At 38.2% G+C, this 27,687-nt stretch overlaps 1 protein-coding gene across 6 annotated transcripts in view; it reads right to left on the bottom strand.

The window, feature by feature from the left end:
• Positions 1 to 1,393: 1,393 nt before the first annotated feature.
• ERICH3 (glutamate rich 3) overlaps positions 1,394 to 27,687 on the bottom strand; it is a 70,065-nt gene continuing 43,771 nt past the window's right edge. For 2 of the 6 annotated variants that reach the window (XM_087930028.1, XM_087930033.1), the window contains exons 10-16: positions 26,352 to 26,620; positions 25,232 to 25,474; positions 18,124 to 18,540; positions 13,977 to 14,105; positions 6,911 to 9,904; positions 4,049 to 6,644; positions 1,394 to 1,862 (exon numbers count right to left, since the gene is read on the bottom strand). In XM_087930028.1, coding sequence (XP_087786154.1) covers positions 4,072 to 6,644; positions 6,911 to 9,904; positions 13,977 to 14,105; positions 18,124 to 18,540; positions 25,232 to 25,474; positions 26,352 to 26,620 — 6,625 coding nt within the window. In that variant the 3' untranslated portion in view covers positions 1,394 to 1,862; positions 4,049 to 4,071. The remainder of the gene's footprint in view (positions 1,863 to 4,048; positions 6,645 to 6,910; positions 9,905 to 13,976; positions 14,106 to 18,123; positions 18,541 to 25,231; positions 25,475 to 26,351; positions 26,621 to 27,687) is intronic. The other 4 variants (XM_087930030.1, XM_087930031.1, XM_087930029.1 and 1 more) reach the window with 4 other exon arrangements.

Here is a 27,687-nt window from a genome sequence, read left to right on the forward strand (position 1 = left end):
AGAATAAATTTAAGAGCTTTAAACAGAATAGTTTTTAGTGTTGAAAGAACAGCTGCCAATACATTAAACTTGCAGGTTTCATAATAGCCAATGGGAAAATTACAAGAAAACTTTGAGACACATGGAGAATGCTGAAACAGTCTGGCTTTGATGGATTTGGTAACCTTATTGATTTGGTATTCTGGCATCACTCTTTCTCCTCAGCTTTTCAGTTTAAAATGTAAGGATTGGTCAGAGATCTTTTTCTCATACACTTCTTTTTTGTGTGAATTTCTTTGTGAGCAGATGTAAGTGGAATTTCTGCACAATAACATAAAGCTTTGTTGAATCTAGAATCTATCATATATAAGTACTTTTCAAGGCAGCTATGCTGATAAATGATATAACCTGTCTAGACAATGTCTGGATTCCTGGGAACCATGGCATAAAACGCAGTGCAAAACGAGAGATTTTCAGTCCCCATACCTTCTGTTCAAGCATGTCCCAGTCTGAATCCAAGCCCATGACAAAAGGCAGTGGAAAGATATAAAATGTTATATGACAGAATTATCCTTGTTTCTTCCTACAGCAGCACACAACATACAGCATACAGCAGCAATCTGATTATTAGGTAGTCCTTGACTTATTACTGGTTGCCTAGAGACCATTTGAAGTTCTGATGGACCTATTAGGGCAGGGCTGTCAAACTCGGGGCCCACAGTCCAAATGCATCGTGCACTGCCCATGCCCACACCCAGTTTAGCGAAGGGGGAAAAGTCACAATATGTCACATGACACTGTGACGACGCAAGTTTGACCCCCCGTACTAGGGCTAGGTGCTTACGACCCAGATTCAAAGATTGGATAGTCACCTCCCAGTCATGTGATCACATTTTGGGCAGTTGGCAACTGGGATCATTTACGGCCATTTGCAGCATCCCAAAGTTCATGTCACCACACTTTATGATGGTTTTCCAAAAACCAACATTTATTTCTGGTTTGGGGGAAAAAACAGGTAATAGAGAATTATATGTTTGCTTAATGACTGTAGGGTTCACTTAATGAACACTGCAAAAAAAGTCATAAAATCAGATCAGTCACATAACTGACCTGCTTTACAACCATTATGAGTTACAACCATTAAGGGCAGGCTCCATTACAGTTGCAACTCAAGGATTACCTATATTGGTCTTTACAAATGATTCAGCTCCCTTTTTAGCTATCAATCAATTTGGCTCAACCTTCTACATTATGTACAGAATTAAGTTCAACCAATAACAATCTTTGTCACTCTGTATGACTTTTTGGAGAATGTGAGTGAACTTTAAGCACTTCCCTTGCTTATGCTAAATTTTAAAAGGTCTAAAATACAAAGGGAAGAAGGCAGGCAATAAAATGTATACAAATATTCAAATCTGTTTGCAGGTGTTTTATTGTTCTACATAAAGACTTCAAGTGACCCTTACTGTGCAGCAGAATTAGCTGGTTGATTTTGGGAAAGTTCCCATTACATAATATTTCTGTTTTGTTTTTAAAAGAAATGTGCGGCAGCTGTTATACAGGCCTCATCATTATTATTTTCAGAATTATAAAGGAATGCTATTAATGAAATAGGCTAGATAAGATTTCATTTGTCTGGAGCAGTCCTGGTGCATAGTGGCAGATGTGTGTGCAGGAATCAAAGAGGGCAGTTACCCAGGTGGCACCGATCTAGAATGATTTCCTTGAAAAAAAGTTATTAAATGATCATGGTAATCAGAACAACAATGGAAAGATGGATGACAAGCATCAAAAGAATATAAGAAGATGCTTGAATAAGTCTGTGTTTCCACCAAGTCTTGAGGCAGCAATGATGAGATGGGAAGTTCCAACCCCAAAGCATTCTGGGAAAACAAACAAATACACTATTAGTTTACAGGATACAGAGCAGTGTATCTCAACCTTGGCAACTTTAAGCTGTGTGGACTTCAACTCGCAGAATTCCTCAGCAAAGTTGCCTGAGGAATTCTGGGAGTTGAAATCCACACAGTTTAAAGTTGCCATGATTGAGAAACACTTGTACAGGAGATAATTATTTGGAAATTTAAAAGAGACAAGTACAGCCCCAACATTTTAAAACATAGCTGTGGGTTCTTAAAGCAACAAAAATGTTTTATTTTAATAGAGCCCATTAAAGAGGGACATATTCTTTCTCAATTTTAGTAGAGGACAGGGCTGTTTTTAAATCTAAGAACGGTTCACATGCAAACAATAATTAGCATACTATTTACCATTCAATATTTAGTTTCTTCTCTACTTTTGTATCAGGAAGGAGAGATCTATGCTAATGATGTAACATTGCAATGGCTTCCTTGGCTTTCACTTGTTTCATATGCAGGGTACCTACTCACTTTTTCCAAGGCACAATAAGAAGTGGCAAGTGGCCTTTATTGGCAACAGGACAAGCAAAAAGTGTAATTCTGGCCTCAGTCTTGGGTTAGTGTATATGGCCGGCAGCAGAGGGTGAGATTACAACTAGAAAATACTATAATGTGGTAGGTCGCTTTGGTACCCCATTAACTGGACTGCTTTAGAAGGATGGAGATTCAATGATAAACCAGACGGGTGGTGAGGAAATGCAAAGGTTCTACATCTGGAGCACACCAGGTTGAAGAAAATACTTATGAGTTCAATTTTAAGTTGAGAGTTTAGATAAAGAGTTAATGGGGCCAGAAGGATGTATTAAAGTGCCCTATTGATCAGCAGACCAAACTGCCAGTGTCAGGGAAATTGCACATAAGTGGCTAAGAATGACAAGGAAATAACTGGGGACAACTTTAGCATTTGGAAAAAAGTATCTTCCCCTCCCTCTCTCTTCTTCACCAGCTAGGAATGTTTTAAGCAAGGACTGAATATGAAACTGAGGAGGAGGAAGAGGAAATCCAAGGTCTATCAGCTAGTACTGTATATCTACGGACAAAGAGGTGAATTCCTCTGGGTGATTGATTGGGTAGTAATGGAATGCTTTTTGAAATGCTTAAACTGTAGGTTGAGCTTTATTTTGAAATAAACTCAAGTAGTACCGAACTAGGTAGATTATTAATTATCTTCTGCAGCAAAGGAAGCCAAACCCAGATCAGCAGTCTTCACCCAAAACCTTCTCACCACTTGGGACACACCTAGTATGCAACCTATTGCTAAGTCAGATAACTGAACTAGCTGTGCAGAGGAAAAACCCAACTTTAATTAAACACCAAATCTATAGCTCAAATAACGGTACTGAAAGCATTACTACAGTGGAATACAGACGTAAACCTTATCCCATAACTGCTATAAACTCATCAGGAAACGTGGTTTCAAGGTGCTAAATCAATTAGTAAATAACTTGTTTAAATAACTCTAATCTACAATCATTTTTTTTCCCAAAGAAGAAATGTTCTTGGCTGGGTTTATATATAAATGTACACTATACCCCACAGTTGACAGACTACAGTGGAGACCTTCAGATAATATGCCAAATGAAAACGGTGCCATATTATGGGCCAGTGTGAAGCAGGCCATAATGCATTTAATTAATCCATGACACACTGGGACCAGAGCTGAGACAGGAGACATGATTTGACAAATATATAATAATTTAAAAATTCCCTTCTCACCGCTTTGAGTTGTTTGTATTTTCCTCAATCTGGGGTCCTCTATCAGAACCTTGGGTACAGTACCTTAACTGTTCTTAGCATTACACTCTTCGGGCAGAGATCTCTGATGTTGTCCACGGAATCCGATGGAGCCACTCACCCAGCTTAAGAATCACTGCTCCAAGTGCTCTTACTACCACTATGAGACCACTTTGGTCTTTATTTTCCACATTCTCTTTGTTTCTCCTTCAGGTCCTGATACTTCTCTAATGTCTCATACTCCTTCTTCCTGATGTTGCTGTCACTTAATACCACTACATCTATCACCACTGGTCTGATATGCAGTGTATTAGAACCCCCAAACTCCCAGACTTCTAGTAGAGGATCTGAAATTGAAGAAGTCATATACCACTCATAGAAGTGAAAAGGGAATTTATATATCAGCACATGCTCACCTTCAGTCTAGGTGTCTTCCTTCTCAATCAGATCCAGTAGGATCTTGGTGACACTCTCTTTCATACTCCTGGGAGCTCCAAAGAATGGTATTTGTCATTGTGATTGTTTCATCTGTAGTCTCCTCCAATCCCATTTCACAGTTTATATTTCCATCTTTTTCATCTGAAGGGGTTTCTTCTGAAGGCTCCCCTGTTCCTTCTTCCGAAGGCTCCCTTGTTTCTTCTTCCGAAGGCTCCCTTGTTTCTTCTTCCGAAGGCTCCCTTGTTCCTTCTTCTGAAGGCTCCCCTGTTTCTTCTTCCGAAGGTTCTACTGTTCCTTCTTCCGAAGGCTCTCCTGTTTCTTCTTCTGAATGCTCCCCAATTCCTTCTCCCTCACTGTTACTGCTCTCAATGGTCTCCCTTTCTTCATCTACTACAATAGCAAAAAAATCTTCACTTGTAGCACACTCCTGAGGTGATTCCTCTTCTGCTGATCTTTCCATCAGAGGTTCTTCTTTATCTTTTTCATTGATCTGTGATACTTCTGTTATCAGCTGCTGTATCCCTATTAAGAGAGCTTCTTCTACATCTGCAAGTGTTATCATCCCTTCTCTCATCTCTTCTCCTGTGTCTGATTCATCCTGTTCCTTCTCTTCTTCAGGAGCTATGACCTCCTCCTGTACTTCCATGTAAAGAAATGTTTCCCTTGTTTCAGCCTTGTCAGATACTCCAGTTTGGAGACCAGGTTCTTTTTTCATCTCCTGCTTTTTCATATCTCCTCCAATAAATGTTTCTTTTTGTGGGGCTGATTCAGAAGTATGTTTTATTTCTGCTATAATTTCTTCTCTCCTGGTGACTAACCCTTGATCTCCAAAGGTAGTTTCATTCAGAGCTCCTATAACCACAGAAAGCACTTCTCCCTTTGCTTCTGAATCTTCTGTTTCCTGGCGTTTTGGTACAACTTTAACTTCCGCCTCCTCTTCAAACGCTTCCTCAGTCTCTGGCTTTACAGCTTTTGCCTTCTGTTCCAAGGCTACCTTGCCTTCTGCCTCCTTTTTAAGTGTCCCCTCAGCTTCTGCCTCTTCTGCTTCTAAGTCCTTTCCAGCTATTATTTCAGACTCTGGTTCCATACTTTCTCCTTTCCTCTTAAGTATCATCTCCGCTTCTGCTTCTTCAGCACCTAACTCCCCTTTAGGCACCACCTTAGCTTTGGCCAATCCAGTTTCTGCCTTCCTTTTAAGCGTCCCCTCAGTTTCTGCCTCTTTGATGTCTAATTCCTCTTTAGGTATCACATCAGCCTCTTCCTCTATAATTACTGCCTTTGGTTTAAGTGTTTTCTCTATTGCTTTTTCTTTAAATGTCAACTCAGCTTCTGCTTCTTCAAATTCTAATTCCCCTTTAGATATCACCTCAGCCTCTCTAGTATCTGGCTTCCATTTCAAGGCGACCTTGCCTTCTGTCCCCTTTTTAAGTATCCCCTCAGATTCTGCCATTTTGTCTTCTAATTCCCTTTCAGCTATCTTATGAGATTCTGCCTCTATAGTTTTTGCTTTTCCCTTAACTGTCACCTCAGCTTCTGCTTCTGCAACATCTAACCACCCTTCAGTTACTATCTTGTCTGGTTGTCCAGTTTCTGCCGCTTTTTTAAGTATCATTTCAGCTTCTGCTTCTTCAGCATATAACTCCTCTTTAGGTGCCATTTTAGCTTTGACCTGTCTAGTTTCTGCTTTCCATGCAACTGTCAACTCAGCTTCAGCTGCTTCAGCATCTAACTCCCCTTTAGGTCCCACCTTAGCTTTAACCTGTCCAGTCTCTGCTTTCCATGAAATTGTCACCTCAGCTTCTGCTTCTTCAGCATGTAACTTCCCTCTAGGTACCATCTTAGCTTTAATCAGTCCAGTTTCGGCCTCTCTTTCAAGTGTCACCTCAGCTTCTGCTTCTTCAGCATATAAGTCTCCTTTAGGTATCACCTTAGCTTTGACACGTCCAGTTTCTGCTTCACTTTCAAAGGTCACCTCAGCTTCTGCTTGTACAGCATATAACTCCCCTTCAGGTACCACCTTAGCTTTCACACGTCCAGTTTCTGCCTCTCTTTCAAGTGCCATCTCAGGTTCTGCTTCTTCAGCATATAACTCCCCTTCTGGCCCCACCTTAACTTTGACACGTCCAGGCTCTGCTTCTCTTTCAAGTGCCATCTCAGCTTCTGCTTCTTCAAGATACAACCCTCCTTTAGGTCCCACCTTAGCTTTGACATGTCCAGGTTCTGCTTCTCCTTCAAGTGTCATCTCAGCTTCTGCTTCAGGGTATAACTCCCCTTGAGGTCCCATCTTAGCTTTGACAAGTCCAGGCTCTGCTTCTCTTTTACGTGCCATCTCAGCTTCTTTTTCTTCAGGATATAACTCCCCTTGAGGTCCCACCTTAGCTTTGACAAGTCCAGGCTCTGCTTCTCTTTCAAGTGCCATCTCAGCTTCTTCGTCTTCAGCATATAACTCCCCTTCTGGTCCCACTTTAGCTTTGATAAGTCCAGGCTCTGCTTCTCTTTCAAGTGCCATCTCATCTTCTGCTTCTTCAAGATACAACCCTCCTTTAGGTCCCACCTTAGCTTTGACATGTCCAGGCTCTGCTTCTCCTTCAAGTGTCATCTCAGCTTCTTCTTCAGGATATAACTCCCCTTGAGGTCCCATCTTATCTTTCACACGTCCAGTTTCTGCCTCTCTTTCAACTGCCATCTCAGGTTCTGCTTCTTCAGCATATAACTCCCTTCTGGTCCCACCTTAACTTTGACACGTCCAGGCTCTGCTCTCTTTCAAGTACCATCTCAGCTTCTGCTTCTTCGGGATATAACCCTCCTTTAGGTCCCATCTTATCTTTGACACGCTCCAAGCTCTGCTTCTCTTTCAAGTGCCATCTCAGCTTCTTCATCTTCAGGATATAATCCTCCTTTAGGTCCCATCTTATGTTTCAAACGTCCAGTTTCTGCCCCTCTTTCAAGTGCTATCTCAGGTTCTGTTTCTTCAAGATACAACCCTCCTTTAGGTTCCACCTTAGCTTTGACACGTCCAGGCTCTGCTTCTCTTTCAAGTGCCATCTCAGCTTCTTCTTCTTTTTCTTCTTCAGGATATAACTCCCCTTTAGGTCCCACCTTAGCTTTGACACGTCCAGGCTCTGCTTCTCCTTTATGTGCCATCTCAGCTTCTGCTTCTTCAGGATATAACCCTCCTTTAGGTACCAACTTAACTTTGACATGTTCAGTTTCTGCCTCTCTTTCAAGTATCATCTCAGCTTCTGCTTCTTCAGGATATAAGTCCCCTTTAAGTCCCACCTTAACTTTGACATGTCCAGTTTCTGCCTCTCTTTCAAGTATCATTTCAGTTTCTTCTTCTACAGCATATAACTCCCCTTTAGGTCTCACTTTAGATTTGATAAGTCCAGGCTCTGCTTCTCTTTCAAGTGCCATCTCAGCTTCTTCTTCTTCTTCTTCAGGATATAACTCCCCTTTAGGTCCCACCTTAGCTTTGACATGTCCAGGCTCTGCTTCTCCTTTATGTGCCATCTCAGCTTCTGCTTCTTCAGGATATAACCCTCCTTTAGGTACCAACTTAACTTTGACACGTTCAGTTTCTGCCTCTCTTTCAAGTATCATCTCAGCTTCTGCTTCTTCAGGATATAATTCCCCTTTATGTCCCACCTTAACTTTGACACGTCCAGTTTCTGCCTCTCTTTCAAGTATCATCTCAGCTTCTTCTTCTACAGCATATAACTCCCCTTTAGGTCTCACTTTAGCTTTGATAAGTCCAGGCTCTGCTTCTCTTTTATGTGCCACCTCAGCTTCTTCTTCTTCTTCAGGATATAACTCCCCTTTAGGTTCCACCTTAGCTTTGACACGTCCAGGCTCTGCTTCTCTTTCAAGTGCCATCTCAGCTTCTTCTTCTTCTTCAGGATATAACTCCCCTTTAGGTCCCACCTTAGCTTTGACAAGTCCAGGCTCTGCCTCTCTTTCAAGTATCATCTCAGCTTCTGCTTCTTCAGGATATAATTCTCCTTTAGGTCCCTCTTTAGCTTTGACACGTCCAGTCTCTTCCTCCTCTTTAAGTGTTATGTCAGCCTTTGCTTCTTCAGCATCTAACCTGTCTTTGGGTAGCAATGCAGCTTTAGTATGCCTTCTTTCTGCCTCCCCTTTAAGTGTCATGTCAGCTTCTGCCTCTGTGACTTCTAACTGCCCCTCATGTCCCACATCAACTTTAGCCTCTCCAGTTGCTGTCTCCCTGTTTAGTGCCATGTCTCCTTCTGATTCCCATGGATATTCCATTTTCTTTCCTATTTCTCCTTTTTCTACTTTCTCTTTAGTTTTAACTTCTGTCTCAACTATTTCTGCCTCTCCTTTAAGTGCCATCTCAGTGCCTCCCTCTTCAATTTCTGCCTTTCTTCTCAGTGCTTTCTGTTCTTCTTCAATCATTTTCTGTCTTGGAGACAATCCTTTTATTTCTCCTTCTGCCTCTTCATCCCACATCTTTCCTTTTGCCTTTTCCTTCTCCGCTAATTCTTCCATCAACCCTGCCATAGATTCTAAGTCAGGTTCAATATAAAGCCCTTCTTTCTCCAAGTCCAGTTTCTCTTCTGGAGCTGCCATTTTGGACTTTAGCCTCTCTTCTTTTCCACTTTCTTCAACTCCTCTTTCTACAGGTTGTACTATAGGCTTTTCTCCTTGGGCTGTTTGTTCAAATGCTAAAATATCTTTTGCTCTTGCTTGTCTGTCTTTCTCTCTTTCAGAATATGGTTTGCCTGCTAACTTGTCCTCCTCAGTTATTTCAATTTCATGGTCGAGGAAGGCCTCACCCACCAAAGGCTTTATTTTCTTGAAGGTTAAATCTTCTGTAGATATGGCTTTCATCCCAGTCACATCTGGATATTCTTGGTATAAATCTTCATCCCATCTGGATGAAATGTCTTGGACTGTTTCTGCCATCTCAGATGGAACCTCTCTTCCACTAGTGATTGCCTTTTCTGCAGCAACTGCTGTTTCATCTTCATCCTTCATTTTTAATTGTGGTGGTCTAAGTCCTGCTTCCATAGGGGAAATAGGCCTCAATTCATATTTTCCCTCCTCATCTTCCCTCAAAAATGCCTCATCCTTTCTTTCCTTTTCCATTATGCCAGCTTTTCTTTCGGCCTCTGCTTTATGTTTTTTTTCTTGAAAAGTGACCTTCTCTTTGGGTTCAGCTTCTTCCACCTTTTCTGGTACCTCTCCCATACGGATCTTTTCTGCAAATGTTGCCTCCCAATCTTTAGCTGTCTTATATTCTCCTTTCATCTTTTCTTTTGCTTCAAGCATGTCTCTGTCCACTGCCTTAATTCCTTCTAATTCTCTTGTCTTTAAAGCTTTTGGTGCCTCAGTCACTTCTACGTCTTCTTTTCCCTCAGCGATTTGCCGTCGCACCTGTTCTCCCTTTGCTGCTCTTAACTCCTCACTAACTTGGGCGCCTTCAGCTTCCTCCTCTTCTGATCTGAATCCCCCTAGAAACCTTTCTCTGTCTCTTGACATTTCTTCTGCTTTTGCCATGCTCTCAATTTTTCCATCCTTGGGGGTTATTTCTTTTTCTAAACTGGCCAGTTCTGATTCTATGGATTCTCTTTCCCATTCTCTTTTTCTTGTTACAAGTTCAGGTTTTAGTGCCTGGTCTCCTCTAAGACTTGGTCTTTGGCGGGCTAGCAGCTCTTCTGTTAGAGCTGCTTCTTTGGGATCTTTACCAACTACAAGCTCCTCTTTCTCAAGTATTCCTTCCTTGCCCATCATCTCTCGCTCTCTTATCAATTGCTCTGCAGCCTTTTGCGATTCACTTCTTCTTGAGCGTTTTGCCAAGGAAACTCCATCTGGCGCTATTAAAATAAGCAGAGTATGAGTTGTAATTGTGACAATTTTATCAGTGTAGCATTTAAAAAAAAATACATTGACGTGCATTTCACCTGCCCTTGTTGGCCCATCCATTTTGAACGGATAGCCATTGGTGGCTTTGCTTCTTGGAATAACCTGAGAGCAACTGATTTGTGAAGGATGGTACAATATAATAGCAAACTGGACAAGTTAATTTTCTGGTCCCACATTATTCTACATTAGTTGAGAGAGAAGAGTGTTCTAGAAACCTCCTGGCAGCCAGTTATTTTACCCAATGGCTGAGCAGGAGAGCTCTGATTACCTCTTCTGTTGTTAGGTGATGGAATAAGCTGTTGGTGTCTTTTAAAATGCAGCATGATCTCGAGCCTCTGCTCAGATTGCTGTTATCACCTCAGCAGTTGGCTTAGATTTCCGACTGCCAGCTGATTGTAAAAAAAAAAGGTGTTGGAGATTTTTTTTGATGAATTTTTGGAGCGCTATGATTGTGGGCAGCCAGAGGCTGCAATCTGACCAGAGTTCTTGAAGTTTTGATATTCAATTTCTGCTCTAAGTATCCAGACAAGGAAAGATTGCCTTTCTCAAATGAAGGCTGAGCAAAAACTAGAGACACTAAGGGGAAGCCTCAAGGAGGAATGTCCTCAGAAATCAGCTCAGCTTATCGAACAAGAGACAGACGCACCTCCCATGCTTGGATGCTCTGAACAGCTCATCTGGAGAAACTTGCTCTTGTATGGTTTAATATTATTCTACCTTACAAACTGCCTGGTATTTCTCCTACGCTACTAATTTTGCTGCTTCATTTACACAAAAACATTCCCAGCAAAGCCTTCTTTTTCCTCTGCAAACTAACTATTATAAAGTATTGAAGAGTGGCCATATCACTGAAGTTGAACTACAAAAATTATAAATCAATTAGAAGTTCTCCAGGTCAGAAAAGATTCAGAAAAAGAAAACAGTTCCAGAAAATTAATATTATAGGAATATAAAAATTCTGCCCCCAAGATGGTGGTAGGTGATCTCTTTTCTCTTGCAGACAAATAGCTGATTATGCAGCCACAGCTCTCCCTAGATTTGAATGGGAGCATTAGGAATGACCCAGGCTGACCCTAAAACGACTGTGTATCTTTGGAAAAGATGACCACAATTCTCAGTAGGAGCAACTGGAAGGAAGGAAAAAATTCCTTCCTCTTCTTCATCTTCTTTTTTTTTTTTGCGTTTTCATTTTAATTTTCTGAAAAAATAAATAGATATAAAGAAAAAAGGAATATAAAGGTTTTGAAATGCATTAAATCAAACATTAAAGGTCAATGTACACACACATACACACAAAATGATATATCTTGAAAACAAGTGTGGCCCTACATTAAAATAACTGAGAATTTATTCTCAAATCAAATGCTTTAGACACATTATATTCTAGACTACAAAATAAGTTTGCTCCGAGTTTCTTAAATGAAATTATTGCCCACCTCAAGGCTTTGTGTCTATACAAATACAAGCATAAGGGAGAAAATGAATGGATTGAATATCTGACATAATTTCCAAATATCATAATGTTTCCAAAAACTTTCTTTCTAAAAATTGCAATGATCTATATTTCCCTGTCCTATCATAAAACAATTCCTAGCTTTTTAGAAAATGATATATGTATAAATGCACATTTAGGTTCATATGAATGTGACTTTTCATGTAAGTAAAACAAGTGAATTAAAAATGCTGATTAGTAGGAAGTGAGAAATAGCTACATGGGACCAAGAAGGGTGTGTCTGCAGGGGATTAAAAATTTAAGCTGCGGAAGCTGCAAACAAAGTCCTGCCCTTGTGTGTTTGTTGTGTGATCCTTTCTATGGTTGCTCCTCTCTTCTTGATTTTTTGACCACTATGTGTAAATGTCCCTGACCTAGAAACCTTATAACTACTTTCTAGAAATATAAGCAGAACAAAGCGTTAAGCCTATTTGAGAATAATGAACCCTAATTGATTTGGGATTTACTTTTCCCATTGGTTTCAGTGAGAATTATGTGCAACAGGTAATACAGGACTACATATAAACATAATGTCCAATGGATTTTCATAGTATTTGATTTTTGGATTTTTGCCTTTCTGTTTACACTAGAGTCTTTTAACTTTCATTGAAAATACTGTACAAACTCTCAATGTAGTCACTATTATGGTCAATAAATTACATTCTAAGCCTTTAAAGGTTAAAGAAAATATTACAATAAAATATATATAAGAAGATAGATTATTATAGACCTCTCTGACCTGTATGCTTGCATAATTTAAGTACTTGGCACTAAAAACTGTTGAAATTGAAGTGCTAATAGCATCCATCTAGACTTTTATACTGTATGTGACTTTCAATGAACAATCCAATCAAATAAGATATATCTTGGAATCAAAACTGGTTTCTTAGGGAATGTGTTTCTTAAAGAAAGTGTTTATAATTCAGCCAAGAGAATAAAAGAAAAAAAAGCATAGTATTATTAAGAAAACCGCAATTTGCCTTCTGACAAAATGGTTTATAGGAGCAGTCAAATTTGCATAGTATTGTGTGGAGTGGAAGAAAGCATCTAAACTCTTACCTGCTGGTCAGTCTCATGAAGAGGCTGTCACTCTAACATGTATCCCAACGTTGGGGATTTGGGCACTTAAGGCCCAAACTATACATTACAGAAGATAAGTAATTGATACTGACTTTCAGTTCCTTATAATATCAAATAAAACTCAACATCTGTTGAGTTATAGGTTTCTTTATGAACATTAATAACATGATCTGTTGAATAAATACCAACTGAAGGTCATGCATAATGCTAAGCCATAAAGCACAGTTTAGAAACCAAAATTGCTGGGTTCCCACAACAGGCGATCAGAACTGTAAAAAGTATATTGAAAATATGATTGCACCACCTGATGTGCATAAAATACTTCCCCTCTAGCAACAGCATGAACACTTGTCAAGTATTTACATTTTTCTTCTACTATACTTATGACTGGATTTGGCATGGCTGAGATTTCAATTCACTATCAGGGAGAATAAACAGCTGTTAAAATATGACTTGGACTCTACCCATTCTTAAAACACTCTAGAATAAGAGTGTGTCATTATTTGTGGAGTCCCAGAGAGTTACTTTTGAGGATTCCTCACAGGTTTCAATAATTTAAGACAATTTTATCTCATTTATGTTTTTTCCATATAATATAGAGCTACAGAATGTGACCTAAAATGTGACATGTTTACTTTTTCTTCATGTGTTGGCAAAAATGCCCACTTAATATGCTGTTTACAATTTTTGGATAGTCTAAGACATGAACAAGCAAGCAATATCAGGTGGGTAAGGTCCTTTTTTTTTTAGTTGACTTCCAGGAGGTATGAGGAATATATTTGGTGATACAATCTTGTCACTATTAATGACAAGATCAACTATGTGTGCTTATATGTTACCGGTAAGAAGTGGGAAGGTTTGGCAAATTAAAACTGAGTAAAACTGATGCATTCAATCTCAGATTGACTACATTCATTTGAACTTTAACTGACCCAGAAAAAAGGCTGCAACTGTGCAGCCAAATATCAGCTATTATGCCAACAAAGATAATCTCGGCCAATTTTTCTCAGCCTTGGCCACTTTAATATGTGGACTTTACGTTGGCTGGAGAATTCTGGGAGTTGAAGTCCATACATCTTAAAATGGCCAACGATAAGAAATACCAATCTGGGTTATTCTGGGAAGCTCTGTGGATCATACAGCTGGGGAAGGCCAATGAACTCTAGTTATTACTCCTGACCTAAGTTATATCTGAGTTCCCTGCCTGTATAAGAGTTTTGTAGCAAATAGGGTGACGTGCAAGGAAGGAGTTGAAGGTGAAGCAGCTTCAAAGATCGTATTTCCTGAGGAAGACAGTAGTGATTGAAAAACATTCCCCCCCACCCTATGGAAGAGAGAAAAAGAAGGAAAAGATGAAAATATAAAATATAAGGTGTAAAACATAAATTAGACACAGCATTTAAATAGGAAGTAATATTGAAGATAGGTTCCATGCAAACAGTAGAATTTACCTTCAAATTTACCTTGAGCTATTTGTTCTTCCTCATCCTCTGTACTGTAATCACTAGGTTCAGGTTCAGAACTCAAAAGCTGATCTTTTTCAATAGCCTCAGCTATTTTCTCTCTGACCGATTTGCGATCTTCAAAAAAATAGTACCGCAATCATAAAAAGAGCAAAAGAGAAAGCAAAAATAAAATAAAATAAAATAAAACCAACCCATCCTTGAACATAAAATGAGCTTACAATTACTCTACAACTAGCTAAGGATGGCAATTAAGATCCAGCAAAATTCTTCGCTTTAAAGATGAATTATATACACAAATAAGCAAACGTCATTCATTCTTTAGGCAATGAAAATTTCATGCAAATGCTATATCTCTCCCATGCAAAAACTACACAGAGCACTCACCACTTTCAAATATCACCAAGCTGTAAGGTCACCTTTGTTCAGAAATGGTTTTAATTTGTGCACAAATTAAAAACAGAAAGGTATCCTGAAGGCAGGATACAAGTAACAACAAGGACAGTAACAGGAACAATACAATTAAAAAGCTATTATTCCATCACAGATAAACTAAGGGCATCTTTGAATACTAAGCTTCCTGACACAATTCCAATAGTTTTGTTAATTCCTTGAGGAAGTAAAATAACTTGCAAGGCAAGCTTTGTCTCATTTTGATGTCCAGAAAAGGCTGAATGCAAATCCTCACCAGCTCAACATGTGCGTATCCAGTTTGGCTATACAGTTCTACAATATTATTATTATTAGGTCCCTGACAGCTTAAAGGAATACTAATATTTTCACTGTAACTTTACTGTGTTAATAATTAGATTATTTACACTTCAGTTGTTTATAACAAAATGCCTATTATTAATATCTCTTATTACTGTCAGCTCAGAAACTATGATTTTCTAAACAACAGCACATTTTTTTATTCCATCCAATATGACATTAAAGGAGAGAGAAGGAAATTGCTCTGTAAGAGTAAAAAAAAATACTCTTCAGCATTTATGTTTTGTCTTTTTAAAAAGGAAAATACTAAAGGCTCTCCTTAAATCTGGACACCCTATTCATGCATGAGTCTTGGTGGCGCAGTGGTTAGAATGCAGTATTGCAGGCTAATTCTGCTGACTGACAGCAGTTCGATCCTGACTAAGGTTGACATAGTCTTCCATCCTTCTGAGGTCAGTAAAACGAGGACCCAGATAGCTGGGGGCAATATGCTGACTTTGTAAATCATTTAGAAAGGGCAGTAAAGCACTATGAAGTGGTATATAAGTCTAGGTGCTATTGCTGTTTTGTAGGAAAAAATTTAGCATTGCCATATCACCTATAGATTAATGTATATATGATGAGGTAAATCCTGTTTGGTGCAAGGAGATTCCTTTACTTTATCTCCACAATGTAAGCAAGGTAGGTAAGACATTGCAATGTGCAGTTTAAGGCTACAATGGATCCTAAACAACCTGCCACTCATCCAATTGTGAAGGATACATAGCATGCAACTAGCATCGAGGTCTTTCAATAATTAGAAGAACCTCATAGCATTTGTACATAGATTCGTTTCTGTGGCTTGATGTCTCAGCTTTCTTCCTTTTTTTCCTGCCAACAGTATTAAAATCTCATCTGAAAAATGTTTACCCTTCATGGACATAATCAATTGGTTTGACATCTTTGTTATTATGACTATCGTACACATATATTTGAAGAGATAATTATCAACTATTGATCAATGACTCCAAACCTAAAGCTAATCTAGTGTTTCTCAACTTGAAAATGTGTGGACTTCAAATCCCTAAATTTCCCAACCAGCTTGCTAACTGGACGAAATCTGGGAGCGGAAGTCCACACATATTCAAATTACCAATGTTGAACAATATTACTCTAACCCATTCATCCTAACCTAACCCATGGTTTTTAAAAATGCAAAACAGCTAAAATAAGCAGATGTAATCAACTGGTGCCTGCAACCCAACGGGAAGCTAAAAGTTCTTAGTGGACAAAAAAAATGAGAGAAAAATTGATGTCTCTCACACTGAATTTAGTCAAGGTGCTAAGAAATAAGATTCGTTCAATTGACAGGCCTTTGAGAAATATTACCTGTAATACATTTCCAAGGGAGAATATCCTTGCATCATTTTCACATATATGCTTCTTTTATATGCCTCTTCTGGACATTCCTGCTACTCTTACAAACTTTTTTTCTCTGACTATTGGCAAATATTGCAATCTGAGTCCTCCTTTAAAACAGGGGAGTCATTCTGTGTATGGATGATTGCTCTGTGAATAAAGGGACTTGACCAAAACTGATCACAGCATTTGAGCTTAGGCCATTCTTAGAATGTGATCTCTTAACACAACCTAATAGGTTAATTAAGCATTATATGGTCTCAGAGATTTGCGAAGGTTGAATATATTGTTGTTCCCAAAACAATCTTCAAAATCATTCACTAGAATGTTCACAAGTCCCCTCACATTCCCATTTAGAAAATGTTAAGCAACCATTTTTTTCTTTGTTTCCCAGGACATTCATCAAGGCATACCATATCATCTATTACTACCTGTAAAATTTCTTTTAAAGAGGTGTTGGTAGTTGACATTTTTACTACCTTCAATCACAAGGGTAGACTCTGAAGACACTGCTTAATGCTGTACTCACTGAAAACTAAAACCATTGCAGTCATTTAATGATCATGGTATGAGCAAAATAGAAATGACGATATTATTTTATGCTAAAATCTAGAAATACATGATTTCTCCACACTTGCGTTTAATATTAGAATATGTAATTCTATATGTGTTCTTCTTAAGTGTTTAATTTCATTCCTCAATTATACTTAAATATTCATCTCATCTAAGAGTGTAATTGCAAAGTCACTCATATTGAGAACCTAGCATATGGATGAAGGAAAGTATTTCAAGCAACTAAACACCTATAAATAATTCAGCATAATTATCCAGAACTGTATTTTTTTTCAATATTCCTCCATGTTTTATACATAAAAAATTGCAAAGCAATGAAAAGCTATCCAGCACCAAGATGCTAGCAAACAATTACCATTTTATAATCTTCTGCCCCTGCCAAACTAGTAAATCCAGTAACACAAGGTAATATGAAACAAGCTATCAAAATCTATTAAATCAGGCAAGAACATAATGTATCACCATCCAAGGAACCTATTCTAAACCACAAATCAAAAATATTAACATGACTTATGGCTTTCTTTCATGTCTGCATCACCACTGATAGCATGCTAATTAGTATGAATTGATTCACCCTTTGAATATTTCCATCACGAGCTAAATTAAAACAAAATAGAATATGTTTGTCTTTCTTGCCAAAGGGATCTGAGGCAGGAAACAGGAGTGATCATGTAAATAATATGTATGTTATGATTCACAAAAATAAGCATGTGGGTTACAATTCTGGATATTGTAGACTAATATATTTAGTGGGCAACAGGTTGGAAAGGTTGTATTGGACAAGTGGTAGCCTAGATGGCCAAATAATCTAATAGAAAAGAAGGATAACCTAAATATGGCAATCCATATTCTCCATGATCATGAAAAATCTGAAAAAATATCTTGTATTTGGGGCTCCTAATTCATTGTCCCAAATGATAAAAAGACACACACAAAAACTTGTTTTAGATATTATGTTTCTGAGTCTTTACAAAAGATGCATTGATGTTGTTCTTTTTGTACGAGTTCTACAACTACCATTTCAGTGATGGTTATTATCAATTCCAGGCATATTCACTGATCTAAGATTCATTTCATCTCTTTGCCCCTGGGCTAACTAGAAATTAAATTAATTCAGTCAACAAATATCCCATGCACAACAGTGACGGAAACAAGAGAAAAAAAAACTCATGAAAGCCATATATGCAAGAGTACTCAATTCCAGCACTTGAAAGAATAAGATAGCATGGCAATTTGAAGACAAAACTCTACCTGTTATCTGGCACATACATCAAAGCAAAATCTTGCCCCGTTCAAAGATATTAATAGATTTAGGAAGATTCAAGCAGGGTTTTTATTCATATGCAGTATCAAAACATGGCACCAGAAAAATCAGCATTCACTTAAGAATCAACAAAGAAACACATCTGTATTCACCAAACCTATTACAGATGTCTCTGCAAACCATACTCACCACCTTCCTTATCTTCAGAAATCTTCCTGCTCGGATATCCTTCTAGAGCACCGCTTTTCAAATGCACTAACTTATCTTTCTCTTCCTCCTCCCCCATGTCTACCAGCCCTATAAGCTTGGGCTTGTCATGGCCCGGACTAATGTCCTGCAGGGTCATCTCCACTTTTTCTTCATAGAAGATATCTGGCACATTCTTGGTGCTCAAGCTTTCTGTTTCTGTTTCCCCCAAGTTTTCCTCTTCTTCCACATCAGTTCCCTGACTTCCTTCCCGTTGAGATTTGGTGGTTTCTGTTTCATATTCTGAATGAATGTCTGTAATGTCTTCCTCCTCATCCCGCTTCCTGCCTTCAAACTCAGATTCGGTTCCGCTGCTGTATAAGGTGCTGCTGCCAGAGACGGAAAGCACTTTTTTTCTACCTACAAAGAGTAAAGACAATTACAATTTAATGGCATCCTGCTCCCGCCCCCACCACCCCAATCCTTGGGATCATTATTTACGAAGTCAAGTAGAGAAACCTACTAGAATTAAGCATGAAAAAAGTGCCTTTCTGCACAGAAATGCAAAATATTGTTTAAATCTTTCTAAAGCAGCCTGTCAGGTCCCATAGTTCTCTATGGGGTTGCTGCCAATTTGGTGGGAGGGGGGAAGCTTGGGGAGGTTTCTTTTGCTTTGCTTTGCTGTGTCCTGTGGGAAATAGGGAGGGGGAAGGCATGTGCTTTGATCCATCTGGTTTATCTCACCACCGGAGAAAGTGAAACCAAAGAGCTTTGGGGAGTTGACAGTTATCACCTTCTCTTCCTGAGGTTCTCAAAACATCCTCGCATCTTGGGATTGGCTCGATGCTGAACTGGACATTGGGAAGGGATTTGCTTGCAGCGATTTGATCAAACACTTTGAGCAGGAAACTTCAGGTCCTGCCTACATTTCCTTTGCTATCACTGTCTTTCAATAAAAGTTCCTTTTGAAATGATAATTGTTTCAAGAGTTCTGCTTTCTTGAGAAGACTGGAGAGGCAGGATCTTACACAGCCCTTAGGTGATCTCCAAAGGTATAGGATTATAATACCCGGAATTCTCAGACATCATGCTAGAAGGTGTTACCTCAACACATTTGTGAAAATATATCCTTTTTTTCCCACAAAAGTTTTTTATTTTTTTATTTACAATAAATCAATCTTTCATTTAAATATATCCTTGAGTAGGATGTCGGCATAGGGCATAAAGAGGATCTAAATTTCAATCTCAAGCACCTATTAATATTATCTACATCAGTTACAGCCAACTGATTAAATTTATCAATTTAAGTCGGCTCATCTAAGACTATCTGTACCTGAAGAACTGGTTACATAAAGACATTCTTTACAAGTTGTCCTCTATTTACTACTGTTCATTTAATGGTGGCTTAAAGTTACAATGGCCTCAGAAAAAGTTATTTACAACCTGTCCTCAAAGTTACCATCATTGCACCATCCTCCTTGTCCTGTGATCACAGTTTGGGCGATTGGCAACCAGCTCACATTTACAAACAGCTGTCACATCCTATGGTCACATGATCATGATTTGCTGACTTTCTTAGCTGGTTTCCAACAAGCAATGCCAATTGGAGAGCTGGATTCTTTGACAACCATGTGATTCACTTAACAACTTTGGTGAAATGGTTGTAAAACAGGACCTGATCATGTGATGACTCGCTTCGAAAAGGACCACAGAATTAATTTAGAAAATCTGTACCTCCCCATTATTATTTGCCATTTATTCTTCACAAGCAATATCCATTTATTAGAAGATGCCCATAATAGAACTGATCAAGGAAACCCGTGAGAATTTTGTCGTAAAAACACCAGTGTACTTTTGATGTGATAATCTATTTAATTCTTGTGCCTTCCATTTAATGCAATTCTGACTTCTGGTGTCTTTCGGGTTTTGCCTACTGCTAGAGATAATTGTAATTTCTGAAAATATTTTAAATTGCTATTTCCATTTGTGCAGCTCTAAATATTCTGCAAGGTTTTCAGACTTTTGTAAAATAAACAAGTTTGCTTGATAAGAATAAGAATGGTTTTAGGTATCATTTGCCTTACACTAATGTAACACAATGTATTTTACAGCCACTGTTATAAAAATGACTGCATCACAATTGAGCGAACCATTATAATCTTAATTTTCCAGATGGGAAAGCAAAGCTAAAGAACATATAACTAGTCAGTAAACAGAGCCAGTCAAGAACTTGATGGGAGCTAAAATTTAAGTAATCTGTGGTCCAGATCTGAATAATCTGTTGTCAGGCATCCCTCAGTTGACAAAGCAGGAAAGTGTTTCTCACAAAATGAAAGCTCAAATAAATGGATTTATTGCAGCAAACCCATGAAGCTATGAGAAAGAATTCCAGAGACTTCTGTGCATCAAATGCCAGCTCTGTTTAAAATAAACAATATTCAAATGTCTTGCACCCCTGTCTCCTGCCTGCTCTCCATAGAAAACTATAAGAGAATCTCTTTTCAGCAGGAGAATTTCCAGTTTTCTTCATTTGGGCAATTGACTGAATTGGGTTGTTTATTTAAAATCTACCATAAACTTGCATACTCGGAAGGTGAGGTAGTACAGGGAAAGGAAACCTTCTGGTCAATGGCCTTAATCAGTGGTGTGATTCAACTGGTATAACAACTGGTTCAGTGAGCGCAAGCATGCCAAACACGCGCTCCATATTTTAAAAAGCCCATTTTCAGCTATAACCTTCTACTGCATCCCCCGTGAATAAAACAGCTGAGGCGCGGCAAATTGCTCTGCCGTGTAATGAGCTGTGCTCTAAAACAGTGGTTGCCAACTGGTGGGGCACAGCCTACTGGTGGGCCATGAGAAAATTTTGGTGGGCCACAGAGAAATCTCACCCCCAGAGCACCCCCCAAAGTAAATAATCCAGGCTGCACAGAAATACAAGGCTGCACCGCCCACATGGCCCGCGGGGACCCTCCCCGTCCATTCACTCCTTACCCGGCAAACTTCAAAATCGAATATTTACAAACATGGTGTGTTGTGAGTTAATTTTGTGAGTTTGCTTGCTAGCAAATTTTATGTGACAGACTGAGCTAGCCGATGGCAGATAGATAGATCTCTGAATGAATATGTGATTCTGTGAGCAACTCAATCTGCCTGCCTGCTTTGCCTGATTTTGAGTAAAAGTTGCTCTTTTTTAAATACAAGCCATGCCCATGCCCAGCCAGTCACATGACCACCAAGCCACACCCACAAATTAGGCCATGTCCACAGAACCGGTTAGTGGTCCCTGGGATTTAAAATTATGAGTTTGGCGGTACCTGAGGGCCAAAAGGTTGGTGACCCCTGCTCTAAAACAATGAACTAAAGCACAAGAAAGAGGAGGGGCTGAGGGGGGCATATACTCACTGGAATGGTTCACTTGAACCATTCCAAACCTGTAGAATCCCACCCCTGGTCCTAATTTGGACCATCTTGGCCACGAGTGGTCATATCTCCTTTCTCAATGTCACATCCTGTTCCAATGCTGCTGATTGGCCTTGCTCGCTTTCCCTTTGTCCTGCTCTTCCTCTCAAAAGGAGGTAAACATGGTATGGCAAAACCAGCAGCAGCACCAGCAAATCCTGGCTCTGCTCTTGCTCCTTTTCATCCAACCCTCCCTCTTCCCCTGTATGAACCCAAATGCTACTCCTGAAAAGGATAACAAAATAGAAGCCAAATTTAAAAGTATTTATATATATAATTATCTATGGCAATTAGCCATTGATGTCTTTTCATAAGCTACCTTCAATTTCTATGTCTTTTTATGTTCTTTAGAGAGTGAGAGAATGACTAGCAAACAATTTCTGTCTTTTTATGTTCTTTAGAGAGTGAGAGAATGACTAACATACTGTACTTTTTCTCTTGCCAACCAAATGAGGTTTTCATTTAAACTCTCTCTCCCTCCCTCCCTCTCTCTCTCTCTCTCACACACACACACACACAAACACAGAGTGCACAATCACTTCATCGACTGGAAAAACACACAACTGACTTGGAGCTTTATATCATCCCCCTTTTTATACAAAGCATAAGTGATGCAAGTGGAAACTGAAATATTTGCTCTGCCATGGCTTATGAGGAATATGCAAAATAGTATTACATTTAAATCTCCAAGAATGTAAAAAGCCACACTATCTTTGAGCTAGCCAGCTCATTAAAAATATTACCAGAATTTTAGAGAATATAAACAAATTAATAGCAAAATCTCTGTTTGCTGCCCTCAGCAAAACACCATGAAATGTTTTCTCTAACTAATGAGTCCTTCTGATATATTCACAGGATTGTGGCCTACCAGGATCTGAAAAATATACATTCAGTCTCTCTGACCAGCTCTCAACATAACAATGGTAGGGAAAAATTCTTAAGAATAAAGATTCCTTATCTATCTGGAGAGGTTATTAAAATTTTCCACATTGGGAGAAATTTCACCTTCAATTAGACCTGCAAATCTACAGCTGTCAAGAATAAGGCAGATTTTGTGGATCATTATTCCAGTGTATTTATATTTAAAAAAATAAGTTACTGCTACAGTGTTTGAAATTTAATTTTTAGTCAAAAATAAATAAAAAATGCATAGTCCCTCAAAATCTTTCTGCACTACTACCTGAAAATGTAGACAGACAGACAGAGACAGGCAGAGACAGACAGACAGAGAAAGAGAGATGGAAAGAAGGAAACTCATAATGTAATGCATCTGTTCTCTATGTCTGAACAATCCAGCATAAGATGCAAATCTGGTACTTTTAAATAAGAAATCCATTGATAATATAAGCAAAGAAACAAATCAGCAAGCACCCTGACAAAATTACTTTGTTCCATTCCAACAAAATAAATTATACAACGTCAAAATTATACAATGTCAAAAGATACATCTTTTTCAGCTATGAAATGAATTCAGTCATGGCTAATCATCCAGGGACCTGAAAGAAATGGAGGTGAGTTTTTAACAAGCATCTAAATGTTGTATAGTCAGTAGAACCAAAGAGTAATGGAAATGGACAATTAAAGGATGGTCCTTGGCCTTCTGATTACCATCCATGCCTGGACAAGCCTCTATTACAAAGCAAGACTTCCCATCCCTAACTGTATGGTATCCATATCACATAGATACTAAGTACCTTACAGAAAAGTGCCTACAAAAGAGAAAGATCAAGCAAGTTGCTGACATTTATTTGGAAGCAAAAATTAACTGCTAATTACTTTCCCAAACACCAAACACCAAATGTGATCATTGTTCAAATTTAAATCATATCAGTGGCCCAACTAAATTTAAAAAACTATAAAAGGTCCTTGAGGCAGTGTCACTAAATACAGTACCACAAGCCTCAGAAGACATGCCAACATTTTTAAAAAAGGAAAAGAATGTGCAATTATGCTTATTGATAGCAAAGCTGCAAGATTATTAATTTTCAGTAAAAAATGGATTTGTCTTAATCAGAACCAAGAGTCTTTTCCATGCAAACCAACTCCAAACCTGATTTGACAGCCCAAGTTTGCTGTTGACTTTTATGCTTCCTATTAAAAAAAACAAAAAACCTTGGGTCCTTTTGGGCAGATGCATCCATTTCCCAGTCAGTCACTTTACCTTTACCTATATTTCATACAGAAAATATGAAAGTAAAAGCAACATTAATTAACATTTGGTTTGAAATAAAATAAGGTTCTTTCATGTAAGGCCCATCAAAATGAGAACAATTTTAGGGATAAGCAGTAAACAGAGGAAAGTCTGGAACAACTTCAGTGGCCACAGTTGAATACGTGACAGCCACTCCAGAAACAGTAAGACAGAAAAAAAGGAAGAAGAAATCAGCTTGGCATCGACAGAAAGCCCAAAAGCTGGCTGCTTCCATAATCTTCCAAATGTGCTCTGCTTTTGACCCGTTTCTACACTTTTTGTATTAATGAATGGGAAATGAGATAGATGCTTCCCACTAGATTATTTATGAAAGTGGGTGGCTGCAAATACGTACAGGAAATAATTATCTCCATCAGTCATGCTGACTGGAAAAGAGAGAGGTTACCCACAATCTTATTTATGCTCCTGAAACAAATCCTGTGACATTTTAATCTGCTTGTGCTAATAAATATTGTGGGTTCACCACACTGAGCTTTTGTTTCCTGCCTAGAACACAACTGGCCCATGAACACATATTTTTCATCTTGAGGTTGGGACATTTCATTGTGAGAACTAAGTGAGGGTGCGTAGAAATAGTGCACCATAAAGGGCTATGGTGCAAGATCACAAAGATAGGACACGAGATCTCTGCCACTACTGGCAAACTGGCAGACAGGCAGAGGGAGAATACTTTTACAACAGTTGACACTTTACAATGCTAAAGTGACATCTAGTGGCTGCCCTGCAAGACAGTAGTAAAAACGTAGGAGAAAAATATGCCTCCAACTCAGAAAAGACAAAGCACAGAACAGACTATTGTTTGTACCCCCAGACTTTGCAAACAAAGCGATCACCATTGCAAACCATGGATTACGAACTATTTGAATTTATAAGAATATATTCCCATCTTCCCAGGGAGCTTTTTTTAGCTAATGTCACTGAAAGTATTCAAAGATCTAATGACAGGAGCTTCCCAATAATCTAAGATCTGCTTCTGATTTGACAACAGTACATAGAAGAGCACAGAGAAGAAAAAGCTCGTTAACATCATTAAGAGGGAAGTTTTAAAAAAAGACAGTGAGAAAGCAAAGTTCCCCTTATGTCTTGTTTTGCACAGAATAGAATAGAGTCTATTTTATTCTATGCAAAGACAAGAGCATTTGTAGTTCAGGTATGAACTGCAGACATAATTCATAGCAGACGTTGTAATATTTCATTCTATAACCGTCAGCTTCATTCCTGTTCCTACATTCCTCTTTGGCTTAACAGGTATGGAGCCAGACTGAATAATAACATGGGAAATAAATAAATAAATAGTAAATAAATAATTGAATGAATAAATAAATGAATAAGTCCAACTCTAAGTGGTACTTAACCATGACCCTGAAAATGAAGAGTCCTCTGAAGTATTAAAAAGATATTAGGATGCTGTACTTTAAGAAAACAACAACAACTAACCACGTTTTCTCTCCTCTTCCTCTGCGTAGCTTTCCGTATATCCCTCACTTTCATCTCGCTCACTTTCAGAAGTCCGTGAAGATTTCAGTGATGAGACTTTTTTCTTCCTTTCACGGTCAGAATGGTCTGTTTCTCCTTCGGAGACTGGTTTCCCCTTTTCACTCATTTGATCATCAGCACATGCTTTTTTCTCAACTTTCTCAACTGGTTTCTCTTCCTCAGCTTCAAAATCTTCCTCATATGCTGAAATAAAATGATATCTTGTGAGAATCAACTGCATATTATTACTGGACCTTATTAATTCCCATCAGATTAAGTCCATGAGCTTTTGTTCACCTTTGTACTTGGTCCTAAAAAATAACAACAACATCAAAGTTGGCAGTGGACTGAAACTGTACAATGTGTTTTTCTGTCAAATTTAATTGTCCACTCTGCTTTTATTCACAACATCTGGAAGCGAATTGTTCCACTGATTAATTGTTTTAACTGTCAGGAAATTTCTCCTTAGTTCTAGGTTGCTTTTCTCCTTGATTAGTTTCTATCCATTGATTCTTGTCCTGCCCTCAGGTGCTTTGGAGAATAGCTTGACTCCCTCTTCTTTGTGGTAGCCCCTGACCCCTTTATTCCTTTCATTTACTTCCCCACTCCCACCCTACATTCTATACAATGCCAGGAAACAGGAAGAGATCTCATAAGGAAACATTTAAAGAAACAAATTATTATCAGTAAAATGTGATCAAAGCAGCATAGATCTGATTAGGTTGATCTCTCTCTATTTTGCTTGTGAAATTCCATTAAAACAACTGGTATAAGATATTTGGTTCCTATTTGCATGTCAGATTCTGCTTAACTATTTTGGCTTTATTGAGTGATTGATAATAAGGATGAAATAATAATAGCCGTTTTGGGAACTCTGGGAGCTCAAATATGGCACACCTGGAGGACAGTAGATCCAGGATGGCTGTTTCAGATCAATTCAGTTTAAGGGATTCTTTCATGCAACTTACACTGATAAAGGGGAATATTTGTAGCTCAGGGTTGAACTGAAGGGTCCTTGGTGTTCTCTGAGAGCACCAAGGATCCTTCACTGACCAACTCGCTTTCTCTTTTCACATCACACCTTCATAAGTAGCAGTTTTCTGGGTATCCTCAAATTCCTCTTTATCTTTTTCTCCTTTTTTGGTGTCCAATTTCTTTTCTTCAGCATGTTCTGCAGCTCGTTTCTTTAACGCAGAAGCTGAAGGAAAGTGGGTCGGTAACACTTTTTTTTCCTCTTTCAGCTTTTGTGTCACTTCCTCTTTCTTCCAATCTTCCAGCTTTGTGCTTTCTTCAAGAGTCTTCTTTTTTGGAGGTGTAGGCTTTCTGTCCAGGCCCATTGTAATGATACATCTGATAAAAAATTAGTACAATATTATGAAAACATACTACTAAAAAGTGTCTTATTCTATAGATTACTAGAAAATAAAAACAGAGAAAGTTCTGCATTTCTTTAAAAAAAAACAGGAAAGGATATACAACAATATACAACAAAAAGATATGTATATATTGGAATTGTACAAGCATTACCAAAGTAGCTGGAGAATTTTTAAATTGTTTTATCAGCTAATTGACCCTAATGAAAAACTATACCATGAGAGGGAGTCCTTTTCTGGGAGGGAGGTGAATTTCCATTTGTCAGTACATCTTCAGATTAATGGATTCATAATGCATTAAGGGAAAATATGGCACAATTTTTAAAATCTTTTTTAAATGGCATGTTGGATGATGCTTAATATAAGGCAAAATGGGGGCAATTGATTTTATAAAATCAATTTTGAGGACAATAGCCACTCTTAAGTCTAAGGAAGAGTTGGAGTTAGAAGGATGTCTCTCTCATTGATATACCTACTTTAAATTAAAAGAAAGATTTAAATTAGACAAAAAAATTATAGGATTGTAAAAATGTACAATCTGTAAAAAATGAATTTGAAATTGTACTATGCAGTAATTGCCAAGGTTTATAAATTGTTATTGAAACTGCATTTGGAGAATGAATATGAAAAGCATTGTATGATTCAATGAGCAAAGAATTTTAGGTATGATGTAATGCTAGAACAATGGGAAAATGTGTGGATGAAGGATTTAAAATTTATATTGAATTATAACTTAAAGGAAAATGTTTTTAAAATGATATATCAATGGTACTTAACCTGACAAATTGTGAAAGATGTATAAGGGTGCTTTAAATATATATTAGAAATGGAACTGTAAAGAAGGAACTTTTTGCCTTGATGCATTTGTGACAAGAATTACTGCGATAAAATTCATATTTTAATAGAGAATATTCTCAAAATAAATATAAAAATCAAACCAGAGACATTTCTTTAAGGTTTAGTGGACGAAGAATTTGAAAAAAAAAATCTGGAAGTTTGTTAATATATAGATTGACACAGCAAAAATGCTATACATGCAAAAAA

The sequence above is a fragment of the Pseudonaja textilis genome, chromosome 3 (genome assembly GCF_049901715.1).
Source record: "Pseudonaja textilis isolate UNSWEBS1 chromosome 3, rPseTex1.2, whole genome shotgun sequence".
Classification (NCBI taxonomy): domain Eukaryota; kingdom Metazoa; phylum Chordata; class Lepidosauria; order Squamata; family Elapidae; genus Pseudonaja; species Pseudonaja textilis.